The sequence below is a fragment of the Endocarpon pusillum genome (assembly GCF_000464535.1).
Source record: "Endocarpon pusillum Z07020 unplaced genomic scaffold scaffold344, whole genome shotgun sequence".
Taxonomy (NCBI): domain Eukaryota; kingdom Fungi; phylum Ascomycota; class Eurotiomycetes; order Verrucariales; family Verrucariaceae; genus Endocarpon; species Endocarpon pusillum.
The window spans coordinates 425,824-452,489 of NW_006916325.1; the positions used below are offsets into that span (position 1 = coordinate 425,824).

At 48.1% G+C, this 26,666-nt stretch overlaps 10 protein-coding genes across 10 annotated transcripts; 6 read left to right on the top strand and 4 right to left on the bottom strand.

The window, feature by feature from the left end:
- Positions 1 to 3,329: 3,329 nt before the first annotated feature.
- EPUS_00591 (uncharacterized protein) lies at positions 3,330 to 4,019 on the bottom strand (the record flags this gene model as incomplete). The annotated part of the gene is made up of 3 exons (XM_007804620.1): positions 3,330 to 3,748; positions 3,807 to 3,906; positions 3,969 to 4,019. 3 exons carry the CDS (start codon positions 4,017 to 4,019, stop codon positions 3,330 to 3,332), a joined length of 570 nt encoding a protein of 189 aa, XP_007802811.1.
- Positions 4,020 to 4,596: 577 nt separating this feature from the next.
- On the top strand, positions 4,597 to 5,139 carry EPUS_00592 (uncharacterized protein; the record flags this gene model as incomplete). The annotated part of the gene is made up of 1 exon (XM_007804621.1): positions 4,597 to 5,139. The coding sequence occupies one exon, from the start codon at positions 4,597 to 4,599 to the stop codon at positions 5,137 to 5,139; it is 543 nt and encodes a 180-aa protein (XP_007802812.1).
- Positions 5,140 to 5,179: 40 nt separating this feature from the next.
- EPUS_00593 (GPN-loop GTPase 2) lies at positions 5,180 to 6,273 on the bottom strand (the record flags this gene model as incomplete). Its single annotated transcript, XM_007804622.1, has 2 exons — positions 5,180 to 5,827; positions 5,881 to 6,273. The coding sequence occupies 2 exons, from the start codon at positions 6,271 to 6,273 to the stop codon at positions 5,180 to 5,182; spliced, it is 1,041 nt and encodes a 346-aa protein (XP_007802813.1).
- Positions 6,274 to 6,650: 377 nt separating this feature from the next.
- Positions 6,651 to 8,249, top strand: EPUS_00594 (uncharacterized protein; the record flags this gene model as incomplete). Its single annotated transcript, XM_007804623.1, has 1 exon — positions 6,651 to 8,249. The coding sequence occupies one exon, from the start codon at positions 6,651 to 6,653 to the stop codon at positions 8,247 to 8,249; it is 1,599 nt and encodes a 532-aa protein (XP_007802814.1).
- Positions 8,250 to 8,484: 235 nt separating this feature from the next.
- Positions 8,485 to 10,127, top strand: EPUS_00595 (uncharacterized protein; the record flags this gene model as incomplete). The annotated part of the gene is made up of 4 exons (XM_007804624.1): positions 8,485 to 8,664; positions 8,725 to 9,148; positions 9,202 to 9,902; positions 9,978 to 10,127. 4 exons carry the CDS (start codon positions 8,485 to 8,487, stop codon positions 10,125 to 10,127), a joined length of 1,455 nt encoding a protein of 484 aa, XP_007802815.1.
- Positions 10,128 to 10,404: 277 nt separating this feature from the next.
- On the bottom strand, positions 10,405 to 11,568 carry EPUS_00596 (uncharacterized protein; the record flags this gene model as incomplete). Its single annotated transcript, XM_007804625.1, has 1 exon — positions 10,405 to 11,568. The coding sequence occupies one exon, from the start codon at positions 11,566 to 11,568 to the stop codon at positions 10,405 to 10,407; it is 1,164 nt and encodes a 387-aa protein (XP_007802816.1).
- A 1,246-nt stretch (positions 11,569 to 12,814) lies between these two features.
- On the top strand, positions 12,815 to 13,543 carry EPUS_00597 (uncharacterized protein; the record flags this gene model as incomplete). Its single annotated transcript, XM_007804626.1, has 1 exon — positions 12,815 to 13,543. The coding sequence occupies one exon, from the start codon at positions 12,815 to 12,817 to the stop codon at positions 13,541 to 13,543; it is 729 nt and encodes a 242-aa protein (XP_007802817.1).
- Positions 13,544 to 14,552: 1,009 nt separating this feature from the next.
- Positions 14,553 to 15,917, bottom strand: EPUS_00598 (uncharacterized protein; the record flags this gene model as incomplete). Its single annotated transcript, XM_007804627.1, has 1 exon — positions 14,553 to 15,917. The coding sequence occupies one exon, from the start codon at positions 15,915 to 15,917 to the stop codon at positions 14,553 to 14,555; it is 1,365 nt and encodes a 454-aa protein (XP_007802818.1).
- A 2,340-nt stretch (positions 15,918 to 18,257) lies between these two features.
- On the top strand, positions 18,258 to 20,248 carry EPUS_00599 (uncharacterized protein; the record flags this gene model as incomplete). The annotated part of the gene is made up of 5 exons (XM_007804628.1): positions 18,258 to 18,703; positions 18,772 to 18,977; positions 19,028 to 19,188; positions 19,237 to 19,537; positions 19,626 to 20,248. The coding sequence occupies 5 exons, from the start codon at positions 18,258 to 18,260 to the stop codon at positions 20,246 to 20,248; spliced, it is 1,737 nt and encodes a 578-aa protein (XP_007802819.1).
- A 1,192-nt stretch (positions 20,249 to 21,440) lies between these two features.
- EPUS_00600 (uncharacterized protein) lies at positions 21,441 to 22,187 on the top strand (the record flags this gene model as incomplete). The annotated part of the gene is made up of 3 exons (XM_007804629.1): positions 21,441 to 21,534; positions 21,665 to 21,873; positions 22,062 to 22,187. The coding sequence occupies 3 exons, from the start codon at positions 21,441 to 21,443 to the stop codon at positions 22,185 to 22,187; spliced, it is 429 nt and encodes a 142-aa protein (XP_007802820.1).
- Between the last annotated feature and the right edge of the window lie 4,479 nt (positions 22,188 to 26,666).

The following is a 26,666-nucleotide window of genomic DNA, read 5'->3' on the forward strand; positions in this document are numbered from 1 at the left end:
TAGTATGCTTTCAAATAGTGATATAAATGTTTCTTACTTCTTCGGACTGGGATAAATCCTATGCGTTTGATAAGCTTTTGTTCCTCTTGTTCTTTCCGCTTTTTCATGTACTCAGTGATAGATTTGAAATCATCTGTTGTTGGACCAAAAGGACCGCGGCCCTCAGAAGACCGTTTACTAGCTTTTGTTTGACATCTGTGCACTTTGTCATTAAATCTGCTGAGGCCATCCACTCCTCATGCTGTTTTTGAACCACATCCCATGGGACAGGATCAGGCCTTGGGTCAAGCACAATCTCTGTTGCCTCGGATGATGCATAGCTCGGTGGAGAATTGCATGGTGATGTCCGCCCAAACGGCTCTTTAGGGTCAGCCGTCAACAAAGATAATCTCGTTCTCAGCTCGCGACCACTGAGATCTGGTTGAGCAGTGGCCATGTTGGAAGAATGAGTGTACGAACAGGGAGCTCGAGTGGAAATAGATTTCGAAAATTGAGAAACGACTTTTAAGGTGTTATGGTAGCATTCCAAGGTACTTGATTCGGTGGCCCCTGGCTTGGCTGGAATTCCAGCCTGATATTAGTCGTTTGTCAAGTGCCTGGTGCAAGTTTTGTTTGCTTGAAACATGGTAGCCTGAGGTCAGAGAGAGACATGGCCCAATGGCTCCACCAGCTTCCGTGAGTGGCAGCGCGCAGGGAGCGGCTTTAGAGTAGGTGATTTTCTATCTCGTGCTTTCGTGATGCGTTCTTCCTCTAATGTCTCTGTGCGTATTTTCGTTTGATCATGAATTCGCATTCGAAGTCGGCGTTTCTCTATCTTGTTCCTCTTAATGACAAAACAGTGGAAATATTCCACTTACCTGCCAATGAGGGTGTAGTCGGCTGTACGCCGAGCAAGCACAAGCTAGCTCTTGCGCTTGACATTGACGGACGACATAGAGATACTTTGGTTGTGGCGACTATTGGACGGAATAAAGCTTACAATTTTATTCTTCCACCAGTTCGACATTATGCTAGACACCAGTGCAGCTTCTTCCATAATCGATTCGTTTGGGGAGCTTCTTATCCACCACTCTATCATAAAATGACGGTATTTATCATTGGCTCAAACATCCGCCACAGACACCAGGTACGCTGCAGGCGCAACCTTAAAGGATTAAGGTTGAGATGATGCATATTCGTTGCTGGATAGTCACGTGAGATGCCTTGGCTGCGGATGTCTGAGCCATTGATAAATATCGTCATTTTATGACAGAGTGGTGGATAAAAGACCATTCCAGTTCAAGAAATACCTATATCGAATACCTGGAGGAAGGCTTTGAGAAATTCCAACTTAGCGGGCCTCTACGTAGGCGAGTTGTGAAATACCCTGCAACAATACGGCTTATTTTCCACGAAGCTTGCTTCTCGTTAGTTCTCCTGAATCCCATCCTCAATGACCTCAAAAAGTACATCCTCGACAAACCGATTCCATGCGATCTCGAACCTTCAATCCTACCACCAAACCTCCCTTCTACAATCAAGCACACCAGGACGTTCACTCCGAAAGAGCATGTTCCAAATCAAGGTATCTGCCATTTCAGGATCCGCGAGATTGGCTGAGGCCTTTGCGGAATTGTCTCTGAGACTATCACGTCGTACCTAAACATTCTATCCACCAGGTCCTCTTCTCCAACGTCGTAAGGCGAATAAGGTTGCGTGCAAATCTTGTCACCTGTTGACAAACTCAAACACATCCACTCTTTAAGAGCAGGAGCAATCTAAGGATAGTAAAAACCTGATAATTCAATTCAGTTCATCCACCTCATCGGTTGCATTGCTTAGTAACTTCGTTCATAGGACATATAAGTCTTTGCTAAGCAGCGATAATCTTCATTTCATAGAAATACCCGTAAAGTTATCCAAAGAAGTATGGTTTCCAAACAATGTTTCAGCTCTCATTGATCTCCATTCCTACTCCTCAATGTGTCTCTGAGATTGGAAACCATTGAAGTAACTGTCGAGACTTGTCTTAGATAGTAGATCATGTCTCACCGGATATGTCCTAAGACAGAAAGGAAGAGGGTGGTGCTGGTGCCCGGTCGCCTCATTGACCGCTAAGGCTGCCTCCTGCGGTGGGTACACTTAGCCGGAGTGAGCTCGAGCGGCATCACCCTACGTAGTACTACGGAGCTCGGGGCAGATTTTTCTTTACTTGGCGTAGTCTCGATCGCGCTGTGTCAACTTCATATAACTCCATGTCTCTCCTTCCATCTCCATTCGCCATCTCAACCTCAGTGCCGGGCGAAGGAGTCATAGAGCTGTCGCTGCTCCCACCGCGCAAACAAGTTCTCAAAACATTAACATATCAGTACCCGCTAAAGCTCATTTCCCCAGATCCACATTCGGCACCCAACGAGGAGAAAGACCCGGTAACTATCGTCTTTCTCCTGACGTATGGAGGGGGCCTAGTGGGCGGCGATAAGATCAAGCTTCGTGTTGATGTTGCAGAACAGACTAGGCTAGTGCTTCTCACCCAAGGTAGCACAAAGATATTCAAATCCCCGTCCAGAACTATAGTCAGTGGACAGACTCTGAACGTGACGGTAGGCCACGGGGCAGCACTATGCTATCTACCTGATCCGACACAACCATTCGGTGAAAGCGTGTACGAGCAATGTCAGACTTTCCATGTTGACACAAGGGGCCTCAGTAGCTTATGTGTGCTGGACTGGTTCATTGAGGGTAGAAGAGCGAGAGGAGAGAGTTGGACTCTCCATTCTTGGAAAGGCAGGAATGAGGTGAGAGACTTATCCTTCAGAAGTAATGAGCAGGGCAGACTTCTACTGAGAGATGCTGTGAGACTGTCTAATGACCAGCAAGTTGGGCATGCCAATGGACTGCTCGATAAAATGAATGGCATGGGTGTTTTTGGTACGCTGATACTGTACGGACCACTCTTTAAGAGTCTAGGAGAGTACCTGTTGAAGGAATACTCTAGTCAGCCCAGAATAGGTGCAAAGAATTGGACAGAGGAACGTTCTGAGGACGAGAGGTCGTCCGAGAGCATACGAAGGGACCAACGACAGGATCAAGAGCAAGCAGATGCTCTCCTATGGACAGCAGCCCATGTGCGCGGCTTTGTATTAGTCAAGTTCAGCGCCAGAGAAATTGACAGAGCAAGAGCATGGCTTAGCTCTATCATCCGGCAGGAAGGGAGTGTGGAGAGGGAATTCGGACACCAAGCTCTCTTCTGCTTGCGATAGATGAGGGCAACTTGTTTGTCAGCCACAACTGAAGATGGAGGAACCCGCGAGGTCTATCACTCCCACAAGGGCTAGCGAACAAACTTGTTACTTGCCAATGGTCAAAAACAAACGGTCACCAACATCGCCCAATCCAGGTCTAATCATTCCTCTATCGTTCAGCTCTTCGTCGATGCCTCCAATCCAGACTTCTGTTGCTTCGGGCCATTCCCCAGCGGCCTTGGCCACGCCGCCTGCACATCCCAGTACGCTGATCAAGATCACCCTTTGCACACCCCATTCCTTGAGTGTTTGGATTGCAGCTACGGCCGTTCCACCTGTAGCGATGACAGGGTCTAGGATGATAGCCAAGTTTGCTGCAGAGGGATTGCCTTCCGGTGCTGTTGAAGAATTGGGACGAGTGAATGGAAGGTTGTTGTAATACTCGACGGGGTGAAGGGACAAGGGATCACGAAACAGACCAAGGTGATGAACGGAGACGGGATATGGAAGTACTGTTTGTAAGGCTAGACATGGTCAGATGTATCTACTCTGTACAGAAATGAGGTTGGCGTCTGGGCTTACCATCGAGCATTCCCAATCCAGATCTAAGGATTGGTACTAAAGTTATACTTGTCGGGGATATTGTTTCAGTCGTAAACTCATATCCGATAGGTGAGATGTCCTGAAGGGGTTCAGCTGTAATCATGATAAAAAGACTGGCTGTTTGGTAAAAACGAGTCTTACTGTACCACTCTGTCGAACGTCTAAACTAGCTAGAGCTTCAATGCCCAGCATCGTAGCGATATCATTGACCAAAGCTTTTGTCTCTCTAGTACTCGTGGATTGGGAGCGCAGAAGGCTCAATTTTGCTCGGAGGCATGGATGCCTAGAGACATGGACATTGGATGGAAGTGTAGAAACCATTGAAGAGCCAGAAAACCAGGTTACGGAATCGTTAATGTTCACACTATGATGGAAAGGACAACAGAGATTAGGATTTTGAAAATATATCTATGCACCTAGGGTATGTAAGCGTGCATCTATGCAAACATGCTGAGTGGATTGCGAATGGCAGAGCAAACAACATCATAAATCCTACTCAATGCGTTGCAGCGAAGGAGTATTGCCAGCCATAAGAAGCAACAATCGACACGCGTACTGTAATTAATCCTAGCTTGAAAGAGAAGCATGTGATTTGGAGTAGGACCTGCGTTTGCTTGATCTGAATCTGACCTACACACAGTTTTCAGGAAACCTGGTCTGTGGGCATGAATCGCACTCACAGTTCCAATGAAACTTGACAATCACAATACGGTTGCAAATAACACATGTTTGCCCTCCAGCTCGTCGTAAGCTCCAAATATCTTTCTCAATGGTGCGTATAAAGCACCGCTACCTTCTAATACAAATTCTCTACCCATCCTTACAAACAAGTAATCCTGAGGCTCCTGATTCGGTCCTCTTTCATGCGCCTACTGCTCCTCACATAACGTCCTCAACCTTGATACACCTCCTGCGCACACAGGTTTCCCTCCTCTTTGGCGACTACGGCTCCGGCGTGCTTGCTGCTGGCTTCTCCATCAAATACTTCTCCAATGCCACATCTACTGCAATTGTTCGATGCCCGAGAGCCCATTACCGACTTGCTTGGGCAGCTCTGACTTTCGTCACTGAGCTACCTGGTGCAACCAAAGGGCCAACAGAGGGAGAAAGATGTGTCTTCCGCGTGGTAAGAGTCAGTGGGACGATCAAGAAGGCGGAGGAGGAGGCAGTCAGACGGGCGAGAAGGATGATATCTGCCATTCAGGGAGACGGAGAAAACACGGGGACATTACAGGCTGTCTTCGGTGCTGAGGATGAACAAGGGATCGAAGATATCAACGCGGATGACGTGGAAATAAGCGATGAAGGCTGAGAAGGAGAAGGAGAAGGCAACACTCATGACGCAAATTTCATTATGGCTTCCTGCTACCACGGACGATCTTGACGCCACTGTTTGTTGGTATGTTTACATCCTCGAAATCGTCATCCTCACCATTCATTGACTTCTCTTCCCTTATCTTTGCCTCCTCATCCCAATGTTTCCTCTCCATCTCGTCATACTCATCCTTTGCATCCAACCACCTTTCTTGCACATCTCTGACATCCAACTTTCCTAGGCCTTCACGGACGGCAACTTGCCAAACAGTGTCGTTGGCGCCTGCTGGTCCTCCAAATGCATATCCGCTTGCTCGATCTATCGTCTGCAGAAGGGACATCATGCTTTTCTTGTCTTCGACGGCTAGCGTCTCGAATCCTACCAGCCCGAACTCTTCCACCAAGTCCACAATTGCTCGGTTCAGGCCAGCAAACTTGCCATCCGGCGCGAATATTGGTGATTCGGAGCTGAGACTTGGGAGGAGATAATTGAGGTCTTGCACTTCGGTGTAAAAATCCAAGTTGAACGGCAATTCGGGGTAATTGGAGAGATTGTCGATTTTCGTCAAAACGTTGACCTGAGGCAGATCCATTTGCAGCATCGACCTTAGCGACAGAAGGAGAGCTGAAATATACAAGGAGGGCAAGGTCAGGACGTAGGAGTCAATAAGATGGATCACGACCAGCTATGACCAGTCAGCTGCGCAATAGAATCCAGAGGAGCGTGGGAGCTGCACACTCTGAACCCCATCTTCTGTATCTTCAAAAACATCTTCCTGAGCGAGTTGTGGTGTGTAAACAGCTCGACCTGTCCGGGGCAGTCGAAAAGAATATATTCGTCTTCACCTAGTTTCTTGAGACCATCTTCAAGCCACTCCATGTTCTCTTCAAGCTCCTCAAGTGCATATAGTACTGCGCCGTTGGGACCCAACTCATCGTTCGACATGATTTCCTCCACAGTGACCAGGTTTCGCACATCTAGGGCGCATGGGTAGGATGTCGCATCGTTTGCCGGGTCGAGGTTTACCACAGATGATTTGCGCCCAATCGCGTTGAGGAACTGTTGCATTCCATTGCAGTAGGTTGACTTCCCGGAGCCAGGCGGTCCGATTACAAGCTGTGCGAACGGCATATCACCATAGATGTCATTAAGTTGAAGAGCGTAACAGGATCGGCGGGAGTTGGAGAAGGTTTGGAGGGGACATGTCCTTGAGGTTTGCGCTACTGGGATCAGTTACTGTAGAAAGAGTGTTAATTTTCTACAGAAGCGCAGGCTCAGCCGCAAGCTATCTGCTGCAGGCGCCTTGGCGCACTACCACAACAGTTACGCCTAATTTAGCGGCATGCTGATCTACATTGCATAGTTAGTGCCCTTGCAGTTTGGTGAAGTTGCGATTCTGCCCTGTCCCTGAAACCTCATTCACATATTATGGTATTGCCTATTTCGCTTGGAGAATCAAATTCATCCAGCCATACTGTTCCTTCTCGAGCACATCATGATGATTGACAATGTCGCATCGACCGTTCTACCTGTCCCAACCGGACTCACCTGAGCGAGAGTCCCTCGCAAATAGAAGTAGCTTCGATTTGTCCGCCGAAGACCCCGAATCGCAGGTTCTCTTCTCTTCAAGCTACTCCCATGGGCATCATATCGCCTTCTTCGACAAGGTACAATCGTTCTTGCGCGGCAGGGGGTTCAATCTCAACTTCAATAAACTCTTAAGAACAAAGAGACAACGTCGCAGGGGCAAGAAAGGCTTGTGCCAGTGGCCTGGACGTCGTCGGTTATGCTTCGCGTTCCAAGCTTTTCTTGTTGCAGTACTCTTGCTGGCCACATTCATAGCCATCGTTCGTCCGTCTTATTCGAAGCCACCGGCTCGTTATCATGAGCTTCTTCTTCTTGCGCAAAGCTCCTCTGAAGCAGGCAGAGCAAATCCTGGGAAGGAGAAGGTCTTCATAGCTGCAAGCATATTCGATCCGAAGGGAAACCTCGCCCGAGGGGCTTGGGGAAAAAGCCTGCTCAGTCTTATAGACCTCCTTGGACCTTCGAATGTCTTTCTTAGCGTCTATGAAAATGATGCTGGACCTGTAGCCAAGGCAGCATTGGAGGAGTTGGAGGAAAAGACAACGTGCGAACATTCCATTGTCTTTGAGGATAAGCTCCCTCCAGACGCAGTTCCAGAGATTCAACTCCCAGATGGGACAATGCGGAGGAGGCGCATCGCTTATCTCGCAGAAGTACGGAATCGGGCTCTACGTCCCTTGGACTCCTCTAGCACCAAGTTTGACAAACTTCTGTTTTTGAATGATGTTATGTTGGATCCTGTGAATGCTGTACAGCTTTTATTTGCCACGAATGCTGAGTCGGGCAAGGCTGATTATCGTGCTGCATGTGCTATGGATTTCAGCAACCCCTTTAAATTTTACGACACATTTGCTTCAAGAGATCTTGAAGGATACAGCATGGGACTTCCAATCTATCCTTGGTTCTCAAGTGCTGGGAGGGCAGAAAGCCGGCAAGATGTTTTTGATCAGACAGATTCAGTGCGCGTACGAAGCTGCTGGGGCGGCATGGTGGCTTTCGATGCAAAGTACTTCCAATCCACAGCGGATGATTTCGATGATCTGGATGCAGCTGGCGGTATTACTGGAGCAAACTTCACGGGATTCCGGTTTCGTGGGGAAGAAGAGCTCTTTTGGGAGGCCGCTGAGTGCTGCCTAATTCAAGCTGATATACAAAATCCAGATGAGGGTGAGACAGGCATATACATGAATCCGTATGTTCGCGTGGCATATGACACCACCACTCTCTCTTGGCTAGGATTGAGCAGGAGGATAGAGCGCCTGTATACGCCATTCCAGTATCTCATCAATATTGTAGCGGGACTCCCTCGTTTCAACCCGCGAAGAGCCCAGCAGACGTGGCAGGAAGTGCAAGAGAAGGTGTGGGTACCCAATACTACTCTTCCTTCAGGAGGATCATTCAACGTGATTGACAGAATTGCGACTCACGCTGGCTTTTGTGGTACCAGAACCCTTCAGGTGTTGAAAGAAGACCCACAGGCTGGAGAGAAGAACTGGGAATTCGTTCCGCTGCCAAATGGGTGATCAAGTAGAGTTGGGAGACACATGTGAGTGTAGCGAAAGAGTTTATGTGCTTTGTTGCTGTGTTCAGTATGTTGCGGTGTTCAGTCTTCACCCTTTTTTAAATAACGGGACAGCTTTTACCTCATACTTTCTAAATCTAAGCGGCCTCTATCGAATCCAAACTCAGCAGTGTCACTATTTGGTAGATTCTTTTTGGCTACTGCGCACACCCAACCTACAGACGTGGATGGACAAGATGCCGGGGAATAAACCCTTCAACATCGATGACATCGGGAACGTCAACTCCTTCCTTGCGTTGATCGGTGGGTCTCAGGTTTCGTCCCCGCCTGAGGCAGAGCGCACCACAGTGTCAGCATCTGAACGTTCTTCGGTTGCTCCACCTTCTGGATTAGCTGCAGCCGGAATCGACGTCCTAGTAAGTCTGCGACAGGGGCTGACATTATTCGTGGATGCTAATTCTACTGATACGAAGCAGAAGCAAGATCGGCCCGTACCAAATCGTCACTCTCAGTTGATACCAGCTTTGGCAGCATCCGGAAGAGCGGCTCCACCTTCTACACCCACTGCAGGTACCGTAGCGGCGTCCAATACAACGTTAACATCACTTGATCACATCGAAGACGGAAGCGATATTTTGAGGGCCATTGCTAACGCCTCAAATCTTACCCTCAATGACTCAGTCCACGCTCCCAAGAACTTCAGAAGAACAAGGGCGCAAAATCCTGATCTGAAATACGCTACTATGCCTGCACGTCATGCTCCTTATTCTTACAACAGTTTTGATGAGAATTACAACCGCGAGTCTCTGAGCAAGATGAAGAAGTCTGAGCAAGAAAAGCTCATCCCCAAATATCAAGATGAGGTGATTGCGAATTTTGTCCGAGAAAAATCCCCTGAGAGTGAGTGCAAAGTGAAGCTTTACTAATAAGTCCTGCTGACTATTTGTTCACAGTGGAAAACAAGGCCGAACCCACCAAAGAGCCTGAGTCAGGATTGCCGGACCGCAACACCAATGTTACTGTTTCAGACTCTTCTAGCAAGGTCACACAGTCGACCAAGGAGACTCCAGAGCCAACCAACAAAGCTACCAACTATCCAAAGATGTCCATCACTACAGCACCCGGAGAAGCAACAGACGATGATGATGGCCAGAAAGACGATGGTAATAGCGAGAAAGAGGATCGTGAGCACCTGAAACACTTCAAGTCTTGGGGCAAGCCTGAACCACGCAACGGTCCAACTGCTCGTATTCGCAAGGTTATCCTCAGCAACCTGCCTGCGGACTCGGATCTCACTCTTGTTCAATCACTTGTCTATGGTGGTGCACTCGAGTCGTTCAATTTAATGGCCAGCAAGACCTCCGCTTATGTGACATTTGTCGATGCTGATGCTTGCGATGCATTTTTCGATGCTCACCCTAATGGCCTCGTCTTCAAGAATCCAAAGACCCGTCGCAACCATGTAGTCTATGTTGCCAAAGGCCAGGATGTTGATGTCGTCTCAAGTGTCCTCCGAGCTTATTTGGATTGCCAAGCTTCGCGGGTTGTTCGTGCTACAGGGGCTGATGAAGACTGGGGGATGGGAGCGCTCTACAAGCTGGCAGAATCTAAGAATCGTAAGGTCGAGACAATCGTCGATACTTATCGTGATAAGGTAGGTCGAGAATTTGATGCTATTGTCTGCTCTAGCTTGATACTATCCCGGATGCTGATTTGGAATGATCATCAGGTCCGTACAATCATCTTCCGATTCACAAACATCGCCGACGCAGTCACCTTTCGAGGCCAACTCCTACGTGATGAAGATTGGGAAATGTGCAACATTCAGTTCATGGACGATCCTGTTCAAAAGGCGACTGGTGTGCATCTAGAGGAGTAGAAGGATTGCATTCCCGGGACAAGTCATGATCCAGAGCACGAAGACCGGAAGCTTTGCTCACACGAAGACGAAGATATTTGGAAGAGTGTTCTGAAGACAGCACCATAGCAGACAATGATTATGGTAGCACAGCTGTCAACACCCATCTTGGGGCATAGGCACGGGCTAAGTAGCTAGCAACCCAATTGTGTCTCCTGAAACGATGCCCTTCATTGATTTCTGAATGGCATGCTCACAGCAACTACTTGTTACCTGCTTAGGTCAGGTTAGCAAGTTCTTATCTAGCTGTAACCCCTTTTGCTTTGGTTCGGGTCCTCCCAACACTCTTATCCAGTTGGTTGAGTTTCTTCTCAACTCCAGCCCGCCAACGCATATAATCAGCTTGTCTGTCCTCACCAAGCCAGTCAATGCTTTCCTGCATCATGGTTCCTAGGCCTGGAAGCAATGTGCCTTCAGCATCTCGCTCGTCATTCCCTATATCTGTTCTTTTCCTTTTCTTCCTGCTTATAAGTCCCGCCTGATACCCGTCTTCTGGCTCTACTGATTCTCCAGTTGCCGGCTTTCCCAAGCGATCGAAAACGTCTTCAGGCACGCTACTCCACCACTCCTGGTCTGTTGTCCATCCCTCTGACGAGATCTTCTTAATCCAGTCATCGACAGCGTCCTTGGTCACGCCAGAGTTGGTGTCTTCATCATTGGCTACTGCACATGCTCTTTTACAATCTGTCAAATAGCTCTCGCTGCTGACTTTACCCTGTTGCATTCTTGATAGCACCAGAAAGAAAAGGGCCAAAGTCAGGCCTGTCACATCGTTTCGATATATAGACTCTTCATCTTCCTGCCTGGATCCCAGATTCGCCAATCCCAGGACGACACACAGCCCGGTGTACACATGCGGTACCAGTAAAGGGGTTGAGAATGTGTGGCAGAGACGACGTATCAAGGGCATTACCCATGTTGGCACTCCATCATCATTGTTTTGATGTCCTGAGTCGCGTGACTCAAGTACTTTGCCAGCAAAGGCTGTCCTCCTCTTCCTAGACGTGGTCCGTGATGTTGACTGTGAAGGCCGCGGCGCTACCTTTTTAGGCGTAGTCGTTCCTGTTGAAACATCTTTCCCTTTCTCTGAGCTGTCTTGGGTGGGCTTCGTTGGCAAATTTGCGGGAAGGGCCTGCTCAAGGAATGTGAGGAGTTTTTTGTAAGCCCGCGGTGGGCAAGGTGGTCGGCCATGGAGCGCAGGCAATTTCAGCTTGGATCCTAGTCGTTTGCATGCGATCTCACAACATGCGTAGGGTCTGGCAATTTCCTCTTCGGATTTGAGGTTGCTGGCTTTGTTGCGCGATTGGGCTAGGAGAGAGTTGGAGAGTGCGATGAGCTCGTTGGGGAGGTGGTCGGATAAACTGGGAAGGAGGAGCGAGAGGGATTGCTCGATATTGGACATATCCAGGTTTGAAAAGTGTGTAGGAAGACCGGCTACATGGTGCAGATGTATTGAGCAGCTTGTGAGATGTGTTCTACAACCCGCACTCAAGTCAACTGGCCTGATATACGCTCAGCCCGTGCCTTAACAAACACAATAGCATAGCGCCATTTCTTCCTCGCATCACCACCACCGGGTACTTGATGAACCAGATCGAGCTATCTGCGATAGAAAATGCCCAATCTGACTATCCACCACTTCGGCCGTCATTTCCACACTTAACGCAATATGATCATCAAGCGTTCTGTAACGGCAGCTCAAATTACTGCATCATGACCAAATCCAATGTGCATTGAGCATTCAAAGCCCGGAATACTAGTTGTCAACTAAATTGCTGTACGAAGCACATATATAGGACTCCGTATTACAAGACATTAACACTGACTTACCCAGAAGCCTGCAGCGGATTACTTCTACAAAGGCGGCTATTAGGTCAGTTCGCGGGGCAACACCCAAGGGGCATAAAGATCTAGCAAGACGGGATGTCAGATGGATGATGTGACTTCACTGAAATATATCATTTGGATTACGTAGTAGCTTGCATTTTGAACCCCGCGCTTGATGCAGTCAACTTTTTGAAAGACAGCTTGTACTCCCAAGCATGTTTGTGGGGAATATGATGGGCCCGAAGCTTGGCGCAGAAATTTATGGCAGTTCTCAGATCCCCTTCCTCCCCCCCCTTCTTCATTCCTCTATTTCTCTACTAATACTCACTCAAATTTAAGGAACAATGGATTCTGAACGAGGAAATAGACGCCGCGTCTGCCGAAAGTCTTATTCGATTGATCCTCCTTCTCCTGCGGCCTCACGAACGTCAAAAACGATGCTTGATACGCCGCGCCGAGCGCGCCTTCTTGCTGATGCACGCCACACAGCTGTTGAATTACTTCGTACAGATCTATTTAAGACACTTATAGCCGTGAATAGAGCTGGCTATCGAATCCTGCAGCGAAAAGGTCCATAATCGAGGGCGCAAAAGAATACTTGCTCCATATGAGTGCGAAGCAATTGATCCTAAAAAGAAGGAACTGCGCGCCGCAGCGAGAAAGTCCATAATCGAGGTCCCAAAAAGATACTTACTCTATATGAGTGCGAAGCAATTGAGGCAGTTGAAGATGCGAATTTTGGCTTTGCTTCGTCAAGTCACTTTAGAGTGGCAAAGACAATTGGTATAGCTAATGGCTCCGAACGTACAATTCAACAAAATATGAAGGATTTTGGAGTAGGGACCTATATGGCTGTGCAGAAAAAATGCTCTTACAAGCACATATTTGAGCAAATCGTCGCTTCTGATTGGGATAAGAATTGCGTTTTGATTGAAGATAATGATGGGCCTCATGGAACCAAAGGCAAGGGATTTAATAAGGTCCGAGTTCATCGTCGCAAAGGTTATGAGGCTCGAAATGCCCTCTCAAAGACCCAATTCAAACTGAAGCGCCAAAATCAATCAATACATGTGTACAGAGTAATTGGATGGAATTTCAAGGGTCAGCTCTACTTCTATACTGGCTCTGGTATAGGGGGACGCCTTGTTCAAGCTGATTATATGGTTATTCTTGAGCAAATCGTCGCTCCTGATTGGGATAAGAGTTGCGTTTTGATCGAAGATAATGATGGGCCTCATGGAACCAAAGGCAAGGGATTTAATAAGGTTAAAGCTCTCAAAGACCATCTTGGTATCCAATACCATCTTGGTATCCAATGGGAATCAAATCCTCCGAATTCGCCAGATCTCAACCCTATTGAGACCATTTGGAGGATAATCAAGCAGAGGTTGAAGTCCAGGGGGGTCATCTTCGAAGAAGCCATTCTGCGCCGCGCCATCCAAGAGGAGTGGGATAAAATAACCATTGAGGAGATTAATAGGGCTATCTCAACGATGCCAGATAGAGTAGCTGCCCTAAACGAGCGAAATGGGCGCCCTATCCCCTATTAAATGGCTGTGTAGATAGCACGAATCTGAGAACTGCCATAAATTTCTGCGCCAAGCTTCGGGCCTCTCCAAAAAATAGTGGTGAAATGAATTCCTGCACCCCCTGGTGGCAGCAGCTGGTCCATTTGCACAAATTAGTACCGTAATACTATAGTGTAACGTGAACTTGCTGATACTAGCACCAGCCGAACAATACTTATGGCTCCCTCGTAGTAGACAGCCTCAGCCTTTGAGAGGTCTATCTAGAGGAGTCAGCCCGAAGGCCGAACTTACATACCGTAGGAAGCTCCTACGGCCTGAAGGCCCTATCACACGCATCTCCAGTGAGCTAGTAAACTTGGCGAGTTTGCATTTCTGTTACTAGTATAAAACCCAGCTCAGAGATTACTTTCTAGCTTAGTTTCTACACGATACAACCTCCTGGCAGTCAGTAGGGTTACATCAACTAAGTGTGGTTCGAACCCACAAGAGCTGTCCTTTTGGTGGAGTGGTTGATGTGTCCCTTTTCTCTGGGTTCGTCTGTGGATCCTCTGCAGTTGTGTCACCCTCTTTCTGACGTCACTAACAGGATACTTTCATTTTCAGTGACTTAAGAGATGCTTTGTATATAAAAACTTAAGTCTGTTCGGGCATCTTTGAAATTCTTATAACTAAATTATTCAAATCAAGAGCATGCTAGCTACACTTCGATAGAGATAAAATATATATTGTCATATACTAACTTAACAATAGCTCTTTCAATATCGGTGAGCAAAAGACAGCGATTCAAGACAAATGCTGAGGATTTGTAGAACCTTTTTATCCAGCAGTACACCTTGAAATTTCGATACATCTGCCACTCGATAACTCACCTGCTCACCACATTTTAACCTAGATGCGTTTTGATTCTTGAGGATTTATGTAAGACACTACCCGTAATAACCCGCCTTCTTGGATCGAACACCCAATATACGTGTGGAGTCCGGTACTCTCGCATATGGCTTCCTGGGAACTGTAGAGACAATGCCCAGTGTTAGATTGATTCTCTTTGTAGAAGGTGCAGGTTCAGAACAACTGTCACTGTTGACACAAAGGGCCGAAGTCTTGCGAGAGAAAGGGGTGAGAGAAGGAAGAAAATAAATCGTAGGGAAACATACAAAATACTTCTCAGGGCATGAAGATAGGCAGGCATGAACCGCTCGTTTTGCGCGTTGGTACGATATAGGTAGTCACTTAGTCCGCCGATTGTCTGCTTATCACTACTCGCATAGTGACGAACGGGAATATAGATCTTGACCTTTGGCACTGCACTTCCAAGGCAGAATTCGACATTATACAAGATGCCGGCGGTTCGGTGTTCTACCCTAGGGAGCGGTTCATCATCCGACCGACCTCGTCGCTCCAACAAGGCGTCCCAAAGGAGCCTTAACTTCTGAAGTCCATGAACCAAATCGGAGGTTACGAGTCGACCACCCATTGTCATGGTTCGTTTCACGGAGCTGAAGCTGGTTTCGCGGCTGCGGAAGTAAATCTTCAGGCGAGAGGAGGTGGGTTCAACGAGGTCGATGGCGAGCATATCCATCTCCAACGCCGGAGTCGATGAGTCCATGACAAATTCCTGGAGAACTGCCAAAGCTTCGAGTTTTTCTGGCGAGCAGTACGGCGCCGTTACGATTGCTTGCGAGACTATGGTCAGGTTGGTCTGCCCAGTGGCCTTGGCTTTGAAGCCAGGGAAGAAATATGCCTTGCTCTTGATGCCATCCTCAGCCAGGTCAAAGGCGTAGAAGATGCGTGAGGAATGACCCTCGGAGGCTAAGCTCACGGCAGCAGCACTGCAGCAGAGCTGCTGCTTGAAGTGATCGAACCATTCGACGTTTGTCCGTGGCAATGACCGGAGCAGCGCCTGGTGAAAGTTGGAAGCGGCGTACCAGTTTTGAGGATCAGTTGCTGTTCCGGCAATGAGCCCGACCGGTTCGATGGAGAAGCGTATGGTGGGTGATTTGGATTCCGTGTGCCAATCCCAGCTAAGTTCGATGGGATTGCCGTCATCCGTCATGAAGCTATTCCAAGGCTTCACATCCAGTGCTGGCTCAGTTGCGGCACCCAGACTCGAGCAAACCACCAAGGCAAAGAATACCAGGCACTGGTACTGTGCATGCCTCGAGTATTCCGCATTTTCAAGCAATACGGCCAGGGCATATCCTGATCTTGCCCACCAACACCGCTGGTGGAAGGAGAGGCAATGACGAATTTCCGAGTCAACCTGGATCCAGACCGGGATGACTGTGGGAAGGGAAATGGTAGCGCCAGTCTCATTGGAGCCATACTGCGGTGAAGGCAAGTTGCAGAAAGGATGCGGGATGAAGCGGCCGACAACAGCTTCAGAACGAATGGCCATGGTGAGGGCAAAGCTCCCACCCAAAACTATACAAAGGATGTTACACTGCGGGCTTATTAGGATAAGGGTAAGAACAGTCGTTGACTGAGTGATACCCTACACAGCAGACCTCCGGGTAGCCCTAAGTGTTAGCCTCCGGATCAACAGTACTAGGGTTACTTATTCTTTTTACGCTTTTGGTGCTGTGCAGGCATGACAGGCTGAATTTCTCCATCAGAGGAATAGTGCAGCTGTACTCGGTACGCCCAGCAGATCTAGTGTAAAGGTGAGGGCGGGTTGGGTTATATGCCAACAAAGTCCTTGAAGCGATACATCTTTTCCAACAATGCATCCTGACTGTAGTAAATACTTGTGAGACGAATGAGGTGTGATAAGACGATGAGGATAAAATGTTGTACGTGGTACTTAGTGCAAGCAAACAGGGCGATCCTTTGCGCAGAACCACATGCAGTGATTCTCCTTACGTAGTGTTCTTGACATAGTAATGAACATCCCCTTGACATTGTACTTGGGAGACCGTTACCCACTGTCCCCAGTACTCGCCCCCAAACCACTCCGGGATGGAAGGGGCTTGGACAGGTGGATACGGAGGAGGCTCACTGCCCGGTGATCTGCTTTGTAAATTTGCAGGTTGCATGCAGAACGGATGTAATACACGTGCTTGAAGGCCGTATGCCAAGCATACATCACTCTCAAGATTCTAGATCTAATGATTAGAGTCCTGCAAAGTAGAGAGTATTTCTGCAAATCGTATTTGATGTTCTTTGTGCCAAGGCTGCGGCAAGACTCCTTCACTAAGTATACGAGGACGCTAACCTAATCAGGGGACGAAACCCATTCAGTGACATAAGCGATACAACTGCCGCCTCCCATCTCATGTTCCCTAAAGCCGCTATGGCTCCGCAACCATGTCTCTCCCTTCTCCAGGTTGAAGCGGTGAGTCTAACCACCCTGCTTCAACCATTATTTGCTGACAAGTCAACGTGAAGCTGCTTGGTAATCGCGTTAATTTCACATGCTTTGATTATTCATGACGCGGAACTGGTACGTAACAGGGCTAAAACCGATGCTTGTTTCTGGTTCTGATATGATAAGCTTAGAAGCGTTGATGCAGAGTTGCTGCAGGCCCAGACATTTTTTAGGGCTACCATTCATCCTGTCCTTGCTGCATGCAGGGTAGTTATATAGCTGAGGGCTAACTTTTTGGTCAAAATGTAGTTGCTGTAACGTAGGTGGACCAGCAAGGCAGTAGTACCCTAGTTAGTAAGTACTAGTGCTACAAAAGTATCTTGGCACTCAAACTCTTAATAATTGTCATTGCTGGGCAATCTGAGTCTTAAGAAATAGTTTTGACATCTGATGTAACGACGTTGATGATGTTCTTTTAAGTAGAATGTGTTTGGATAATCTACATAGATTTACGTAAGAGTTAGCGAAACTTAAGAAGAAGAGTGCAACAGGAAATTGAGAATGTCAAGAAGTTTCTGTTGCATTGTGGGTACTATTGCATTGTTCGTCTACTTATGTTAACTAAATTTATAATACAGAAATGGGATGTAATGACAAACTTTCAGAGCCAAGACCTTATAGCGAATTGGCAAGTTTGAAACTGGAAACTTGTCTTGCCAAACAAAGCTTAACCATGAACTTGAGATCAGAGCCACCCCTTGAGGATTAACAAGACCCTAACAAAGCATGCTGATCTAGTTGGAGCTATTGGAAGTCAAAGAAGGCTGTGATGTAAGACCTGTCGGGCGTGAGAGCCGTCTCATGATCGATTCAGCTTATCCTTGGACGGTAAGATCGAGACACATCCTCAACTATAAATATGAGCTCTGGTATCAATACCTGAGAACTATCAACCAAATAGTGTGAGGACAGTCAAACAATTATCTCTCCACCAAGTATCTATTTTCTTTCTTTAGCTACCCTCTTTGCAGTCCCTTCCATCATTTCATAACTGCTGCTCTCTCAGGCCCGTTCCTTGCTCTAGATTTCGCCCTCAGCTTCTCCATGTGCTGTCCGGAACCAATACCGCGTTTTCGTACTGATATACCATGGATCCTGTGCGGGAAGAAGCCATCCATAATGAGCGACACGTCAAAATCATCTGTATTGGGGCTGGCGCATCTGGCTTGTGTCTGGCCTATAAGCTTCAGAGATCATTTCGCAACTATTCTTTAACAGTACGAGAAGAATGTCGTTCAGTCTGATAGCCGTGCCCTGATTAGCTTCCCAGATCTACGAAAAGAATCCCGAGATAGGCGGAACCTGGTTCGAAAATCGGTACCCAGGGTATCTATCACCTTTCTCTTCATATCCCCGCCCTTCTTCGATTTCATGCTGGCAGAGGACAAGTACGCCACGCATTCTGAATCTTCGGCTAGATGCACATGTGATGTTCCATCTCATAATTACACCTACTCCTTCGAGCCTAAGCATGACTGGACCAATGTGTACGCCAGCTCCGCAGAAATCAAGACCTATTTTGCCGACTTTGCCCAAGAATATGGTCTGCACAAGTTTATCAAGCTCTCCCATAGGATGCAGATGGCCCGATGGTCAGAAAAGGATGGTCAATGGCACGTCCAAGTGGATAACTTAGCGACAGGCGAAACTATCCAGAATTCCTGCCATATTTTGATCCACGCTTGTGGTTATCTCAATAAGCCATCGTGGCCTGAAATACCAGGAATTGATGATTACAGAGGAAAAAAGCTTCATAGTGCTGATTATGATGAAACAATATCACTACAGGGCAAGGAGGTTATCTTGATAGGGAATGGGTCAGCATCCTGCCCAATTTTCCCTTGTCGCCTCATCATCAGCGACAATGTTAGCTAATTCAATCCAGCTCGTCAGCGGCTCAAATATTACCAACGATTCAACCTGTCGTAAAGCATGTCAAGATATTCATCAGATCTCCATTGTGGCTGCTGCCAGACATAAGTTCCGACCAGCGCCCTTTCACGCCCGAAGAGATTGAAAAGTTTGTCCAAAATCCCAATGCCACTATAAAACTGCGCAAGCTAAACGAAACAACTATGAACAGCATATTCAGTATGGAAACCGTGGCAGATAGGCCAAAGCGCGAAGCTAACAAGACCCAGGCGTTTATCTTCGAGACTCTGTTCTGCAAGCGCAAAGTAGGGAACTCTTGCAGTCGCAGATGAAGAAAATTCTAAACAACGAATACTTGGAGGAAAAGTTGATTCCTTCTTTTGCAGTTGGTTGTAAGAGAGTCGTCCCGTCTGGTTTCCGGTATCTCAAAGTAAGCTGGCTGTGATTTCTTCTGGGATTTGAACTTACAAAGTCGAAGGCGCTTCTGAAGGAGAATGTTACTATTGTCCATGGAGCTGTCGGATCATTTGTCGAGACAGGATGCACCAGCGAAGATGATACTGTTCACCCATCAGAGATCATCATCTGCGCGACTGGTTTCGATACCTCCTATATTCCCCGTTATCCTATCATCGGACCCAACAACCGCAACATGCAGGAAGAGTGGGCGAGCTCTCTTGATTCGTATATGGGAGTCGCTGCCTCCGAGTTCCCAAACATGTTCATGTTTTTGGGCCCATATAGTCCCGTATCCAATGGACCGACGCTTGTAGCAATAGGTATTAGCACAGGAAGCATGCACTCAGCTAGCCTTACCATTTATCCTGCACCCCTCTCCCGCTGGGTCCGTGGTTGAAGAGAACGCAGCTAACGTCACGAATCTCCCTATTCCAGAGACACAAGCTGATTACATCCTCTCCTTCATCGACCGCTACCAAACCGAGCCGATCCACAGCCTCGCCCCCAAAGCCGCTGCCGTCGACGAGTTCAAAGCCCACGTCGCCACCTTCATGGGCCGTGCGGTCTGGAGCGACGCCTGCCGATCCTCGCATAATAACCATACTGTCAACGGCCGCGTACCGACTACGTGGCCCGGCAGCACGCTCCACTACCTCGAGGCGATGAGGGAACAACGGGCAGACGATTGGAAGATCGTGTACAAGGGGAACCGGTTCTCCTGGCTGGGAAATGGGATCAGTCAAACCGAATGGGATCCGACCAGCGATCTGGCGTACTATATTCGGGACCGGGATGATGGACCGTGGGGGAGCAGATGGAGGAAGACGGCGGAGAGAAGTCGAAGTGGGACCCAGCCGAGGAGAGAGTTGCACCGTCAGTTGAAGCTAGCGGCTAAGAATGGTGCGGAGAAGAATATGGAGGATGGAAGGAAGAAAACGGACGAGTCGGAGCAGAATGGGACGATACATCATAGGGAGACGGGCAGGGATGGCCATTCCTGGCCCCATCGGGTACTGGCAGAGGACGCATGATGCTACCTTTTTGACACTCACTTAAAGAGAATAAAAAGAACAGGAGATCGAGCCGTAGACCTTACACCTTGATATCATACTTGTACTGATCGAAATATCCATGCTCGATCCCCACCAACCAAGAACGCAAACCAAAAATTCCCGCCAACCTTTACTCCCTATTCCTCCTACAAGTGTCTACTTTGGATCCAAGCTCTTTCTCTCCCTCCCCATCACTCGGCAAGAGAACCGAGTGAACGGTCAAATACAAACATGCCAACCCGCTCTACAAACTCGTGATAGGAGGGGAAGGAAATTGTGACTGGGGTGAGCAAGCTGCGCCGAGGGTGAGCTGATGATGGATAGCAGAGTATCCATCAAATCGAACGAAGCAAACTGAATCGAGGCGCTGATTTGACTGATTTGTCAAATCGAGTCAACGCATTCTCATCAGTCAGGATCAAGTGTCCGCCAAGACTACTATTATTCTTTCGGAAAAAATCCATGAATGTTTCAAAATAACTTTAAGAGACTTTTCTGCCAAGACTTCAATTTGACTAATTTGTCAAATTCACGGAGGCTGATTTGCTTTGATTTGATTGATGGACACACTGATGGATAGTACGCAACTATGTTACCAGACACCTCTGAGTAGAGCACGTTTATCATTCCGAACGTTGAAAAAGCCCCGAGCTATCAGCCACTACTACTAGTAATGCAAGGCCTCCGTTTCACGTGATATGGCGTACGCCACGCGTTGACGCGATTTGTCGACCGCGTGAGTTACTCCGCCTTGGAGGTGAAGAATTGTGCCCCCTTCCGCGTTATAACCAAGGTTTCGCCAAGGAACCCTTACGTGCGGAGCAGGACCGTGAGAAAGTTCCCCCGCGTGGATACGTTAGGTGTGAGTCATAATCCTCCCACTGTTGAGGAGCTAATCAATCCATGGGCTTTCGTGTCGGAAGGGAGGGAAGAGAGCGGGGAAGAGAACCAGGTTGATAAATACTCAGCCTTGGGGAGTCGGTGGCAAGATGTTCTTTTCCTTTATTCTTAAATTCCTCCACATAGCAATCGATCATCTGTCGACTGCGGCTACGTATATGGCCTTGAGATAACCCCAGGCAATCAAGCGACGCTTCTTTCACTCCCAGGCCCTCTCCTCATTCTAGATCCCTCTTCTCTTCTCCTCCCTTCCTGTGTTTTTCCAGCCAACATGTCCTCGGAGCAATCAGCCGCAGAGGCATGGAACCCTCCCGTCACTGGTACACCGTGCTGGATCGAGATCCCTGCCAGTGACCTCTCTCGGGGTAAGCGCCTAAATGGTCATCTCCCTGCCCTTCCTCTCTCCCCCCTCTCCCCGTTTCTTCTCCAGAGAGGCAACAGAGATCGCATTATCTGATGAGGACATGGTCTGACCGATTAATGCCTCCCTCCTAGCCAAGAATTTCTACGCCGAGGTTTTCAACTGGAAGTTCCGCTCCGATCCGGGGGCGGCCGAGCATAAGGACGTGGCCATGTTTTCCTTTCCGGACCCCAAGTTCGAGAGTTTGGGTGGTGGAATCAAGAAGATAACTGATCCGGAGGGAAAGAAAGGAGGCGGGCCGATTGTGTACTTGTACGTGGACAGTTTGGAAGACATTGCCAAGGTAAGACGTTTTTTCGCTTGTCTCTCCCCATCTCTGCATCTCGTTCAAACAATCATGCCAGCCAGCCAGCCGTACTCTCCCATAATCGTTCTGTCTCCTTCCTACCTCTCTCTTCTTAACCCTTCCGCTCCTCCCATCCTCATCTCCCTTCTTCTACTCCGTACTAACCCGAACGAATCCATGATCAGGCCATCCCAGCCGCAGGCGGGAAGATCATCGGAGAGGTTATCCCCGAGGGCTCTTTCGGATTCTACCAGCTGTTCGAGGATACCGAAGGCAATGTCGGCGGGAGTTACACTATGGCGAAGAAGTGATCTACATGGGAGGAGCGCAGATTGGGGCTGACCAGTGGATGGATGGAGGACCGGAGGAGGAAAAGAATGATTAAAAGACACTGAAATATAACAGGAGACTTGGTTTGAGGAATCTAATAGTAGTAGTACAGTGGAGACGAAAACTGCAATATGAAATCTAGATCTAGAGGATGTGTGTGTGTGTGCGTGTGTGTAGGGGAAATGAAAGGGGGGAGAAGGTTTGAAGATGAATGCGAAGAATTATTGCGCATCCCCTCTGAATCTGACATCTCTCCCCAGTCTAGGTAGGAATTTCGTTTGAAGTGCCTCGGTGTGTTCAAATTAAAGAAGATCGGCCTCCGTGGGTTTGACAAATCAGTCAAACTGAGGTCTGGACAGAAAAGTCTCTGGTTTGGGAATATTCAAGGATACAAAGTATTTTCGATGGAATAAAAATGGTCTTGGCGGACACTCGATCTGGACAAGAATTCAAGTTTAGTATTTATATGAATTACTATACCCTTACGTTTTGCCTGCTTCTGATTGATCATTTTTGCTGTGATTTCGTAGCTACTAGTAATTTCCCTACAATTTGTACTTATTTCTGCACGCCCTACGCCTTTTTAAGAGAGAACAGAGCCATTTCTTCTACCTATCTGACATAAGTAAATCCCTAGAAGAATATATCGGTTACTGAGATTTGACTCGCTTTGACAAATCAGTCAAACAAAGCAGATCACGGGTTTTGATTAAATAATTAAAGCAAATCAGGGCCTTGATTTGCTTTGTTTTATTTGATGGATGCCCTGAAGTGCCTGATCCTTAATATGATGAGCTGAGGTTCTTATAGCCGACAGGTTCATTATGCCAACTCTCTTGGGAACATTCATGCTGCCCGACTAGATGGTGATGAATTAGGGCGGGACGGGTTGGTAGTAACCCCTTGCTAGGTAAACTGCTTGCTCCTTTGGAAGAGGTCGAGGTCCAATTTCTCATGCTGTAGCATAATGGAGCCAACACCCTGTACATTACGAAAATCTTGCAAATCCTTGGCGTGGTATCGAGAATTGTCGGGGCCGCTTCGTCAAACAGAAATAGAGTGGTGGGATAGCCAACACAGTCGCATAGACTTGCTTGCTAATCAGATAATTCAGATAGATAGACTGTGGGATAGGAGATCCTACACAGGAGGGCACTGTGGCACTCAATATCACTGCTTGGCCCTCTTCCGAAATTACTCCTGCTCCAATGTGACTGTACGCACAGCCAAGCATTCTGCTGTACCATAGGCAGATCCACGCATCCTCGAAGTCCTAAATAAGCCGCACCAAGGCGAAACGCATTGACCCTTCGCAGTAAAGGTTGTGCTCGAGTCTCGTTTGCTCTGAATATTAGTATATAGCCAAAGCAATAATATGTTAGGTTTGAAAGAGTACAGTAAAAGAAGAGGTCAGTTGCCCTAAGAACGTTCAGGAAATTAGACGAAGAGAGACATTAGTATTTATTTATTTATTTGATTCTTACACCGATTCGTTGAGGAGACGGCGGTAATCTGTTGTGCTGGCGGCAGCGAGCATCTTGTGTCTGTCCGAGAGCAGCGGGCAGTCCATAACCACGTGTTGGGCAGTCTGTCTTCTCCAACCGCACCCGCAGGATGGTGAGGGGATGTCTGGAACGTTCTGTTTGAAGAGGAAGTCTGTAAAGCCTATTTTGTTAGTCCTTAGCTATATAGTAAGAGAGCTTTGTGCCTTAGCTAGGCCTTGATGTATCCTTAATCTCTGCTTGCTGATTTCCCTACTCTGAGCAGGGCTTGGGGCTCGCTGGAGTGCTGCTAGGTAGGCGCTCTATGATGATCGCTAGTTCTTTAACTGAGACGCTCTGACTATTTGGCGATGGGACTAGCGTTGTTGTCGCGCTTCTGCAAGCAGCGTGGCCGCTTCTTGTGGGGGTTTTTCTCATGGCGGGGAGCGTTCTAGGGCTCGGTTTAGCTTTGTCTTTGTTATTTATGCCAGCTATGTTTTCTAGCACCTAGTGTTGCGGTAGTGTAGCAGGGGCGTCCCTGCTATAAGTCAAGCTTCTTAATGATCCGGAGACAGCTTTTGTGAATAAGTTGCCTTATGTCTGTGACTATAAGTCTGCAACGAGAGTCTATCTAGATACTATCAAGTAGCAGCGGAAGGGGCGGGGAGTAAGTCTCCGCTTTGAGGACCGGGATAGGCGTGGCCTTGTAGGCCCTAGCTATCGCGCGTAAGCACCTGTTCTGGATAGGCGAGAGTTTGGCAGTATTTGATTTTGTGTCTTGTAACTCGTTAGGAAGATGCCAAATAGCTGATGCGTAAGTCATTGCTGGTTTGACGACGGCGTTGTAAATGCGTCTCGCGTGTAAGAGGGAAGCGCCCTATGTGGAAGTTGATAGAGCCGTGAGCGTGAGCGTCTGTTGGGTCATCTTTTAGAGCACCTTTTTAATGTGAGGGCCCCATTTTAGTTGAGTGTCAATCTGAAGTCCCAGTACTCTAATGTCCGTTTTCATTGCTATTGGGGTGCCGGCCACGTTAATCGTTTCTTCTATATTAAACTTCCTTGGGTTTCTTATAAGGTGAATCAGCTCGTACTTTTGCGGTGCGAAGACAGCGCTATGACGGCGGGCCCAGTGTAAGCACTCATTATGTAACTGCTTTAGGCATCTGCAGTTCTCCTCTGTGCTTCGGCTAAACGCAAGTATGTTAATGTCGTTGACGAAGCCAAAAGCGCTCGCCTTAGTCCCTTGATGATTAGCGATATCTAATAGATCTGCGTTATAGAAGAGGTACAGAATAGGCGAGACCGGGGAGCCCTAAGGGATCCCTGTACAGACCTCGAATCTCTCAGACGTCTTGTCGCCTATGGAGAGCGTAGAAGCCCTGTTTGACAGGAAGCTCGCTACCCATTTAGTGATCACAGGAGGGATCTCTTACGCTTTCTCAGATTGTGGATTAACCGTCAATGCGACACTGTATTGAAGGCGCCCGCTATATCCATGCTCAGCAAAGAAGCCACCTTGTCTCTCCCTTGGTTCCAGACCGTATGTATCTGTTCAGTGAGGAGCTCTAGCGCTGCCTCGGTTGAGCGGTTGCCCCTTGCTCCCATCTGCGTCTCCGGGAGAGCATTGTATCGCTCAGCTAAGAAGGTGATTCGTCGCGCTATGATAGACTCTAGCGTCTTGCCCATTGTGTTGAGCAAGGCTATCGGTCTATAGGCCTTAGGAGATGAGTAGTCCGGTTTGTTGGGTTTTCTTAGAGCTAGCGTGTGGGCCTCCCGAAAAGCATGGGGGTGGTATCCTAGCGACGTGCAGGCGGAGAATAAGTGGGTGAGCGCGGGTGTGAGCTGGTCAACGCCACCTCCGTGTCTAGAAGCTTGTTAGACTATTGTTGCTATCAATTGGCCACAATAATACCGCTTAACGGTTCAAAGCTTAGATGTGTCGTTTGGAGTGTGCTTTAGTGCAAATATACTAGCGCTGGGCTACGAATACTTATGCCAGGTACCGTAGTAGTAGCTACGGCGGAGTACTAGGACGTGAATGATGATGATCGCGCCTAAGACCCGGTGAAAACAATTGGTGTCGCTCTTGGCACAGCACAGTCTGAGGAAATACATGAGAGTCATAGCATATCGATGGCTCTATACACCGTACCAGCTAATATGTCATTGAAAATGATGCCAAGAGCGTCACCCATTGTTACACCGGGCCTCGCCCCTTGAGGCCCCCTGACAGCCCTGCTGAACTCACGATTGCTTAGGACCAAGTGGCTTAGCGGCGCCTGGCAGAAGACGGCCTGCAGGGGCCGGAGGGTCATAAAATAACCCCTTCATATGTCACACTTGAGAGATCCAATGAGCCACTGACCGTGGGCGCAAACATAACTATGGAAGCTGCCCACTACACTTCCCCTGCATGTGGCACGACAGCATTCATAAATACTGGATAGAATTCGCCACGCGACTTCGTTGCAGTTGGGATTTTCAAGGCCATTGCAAGCTCATCACACTGAGATCTGTTTCCATTTCCCGAGTAAACTAGTATCCTTAACTGCCTGTGATTCCGTATAGTCGTTCGTGTAGGACGATTCGCCTGTGATTCCTAAGGGTAGCCCGTGGCTCCAGCCTTAACGAGGCCCATAGGTCTTAACAAGTTCGTTTGTACTGAAGACCATAGGCCTTAACAAGGGTTGATAAACGCTTGTTTATTCGTCTGTATCGAAGGATTTCCCTCTCCTCGCCAGCGAGTCGCCGTATCTACACGCGCGACGCGTGATCTCAGGAGGGGACAAGCACAGGGGTGTCCTGTCTCTCAAATAGAACGATATCACATCCACTGATGGTAGAGTCAGTTTCGGGTCTGAGTACGAGTCAGATACTTAAGAGTCGGATGGTTTTCGTAAGCCAATTCCCCTGGTTCGATGCGCGCGGGCGACTCGCGTACGCAGCGCACGCAGCGCACGCGTTCACCCACACCGCCAT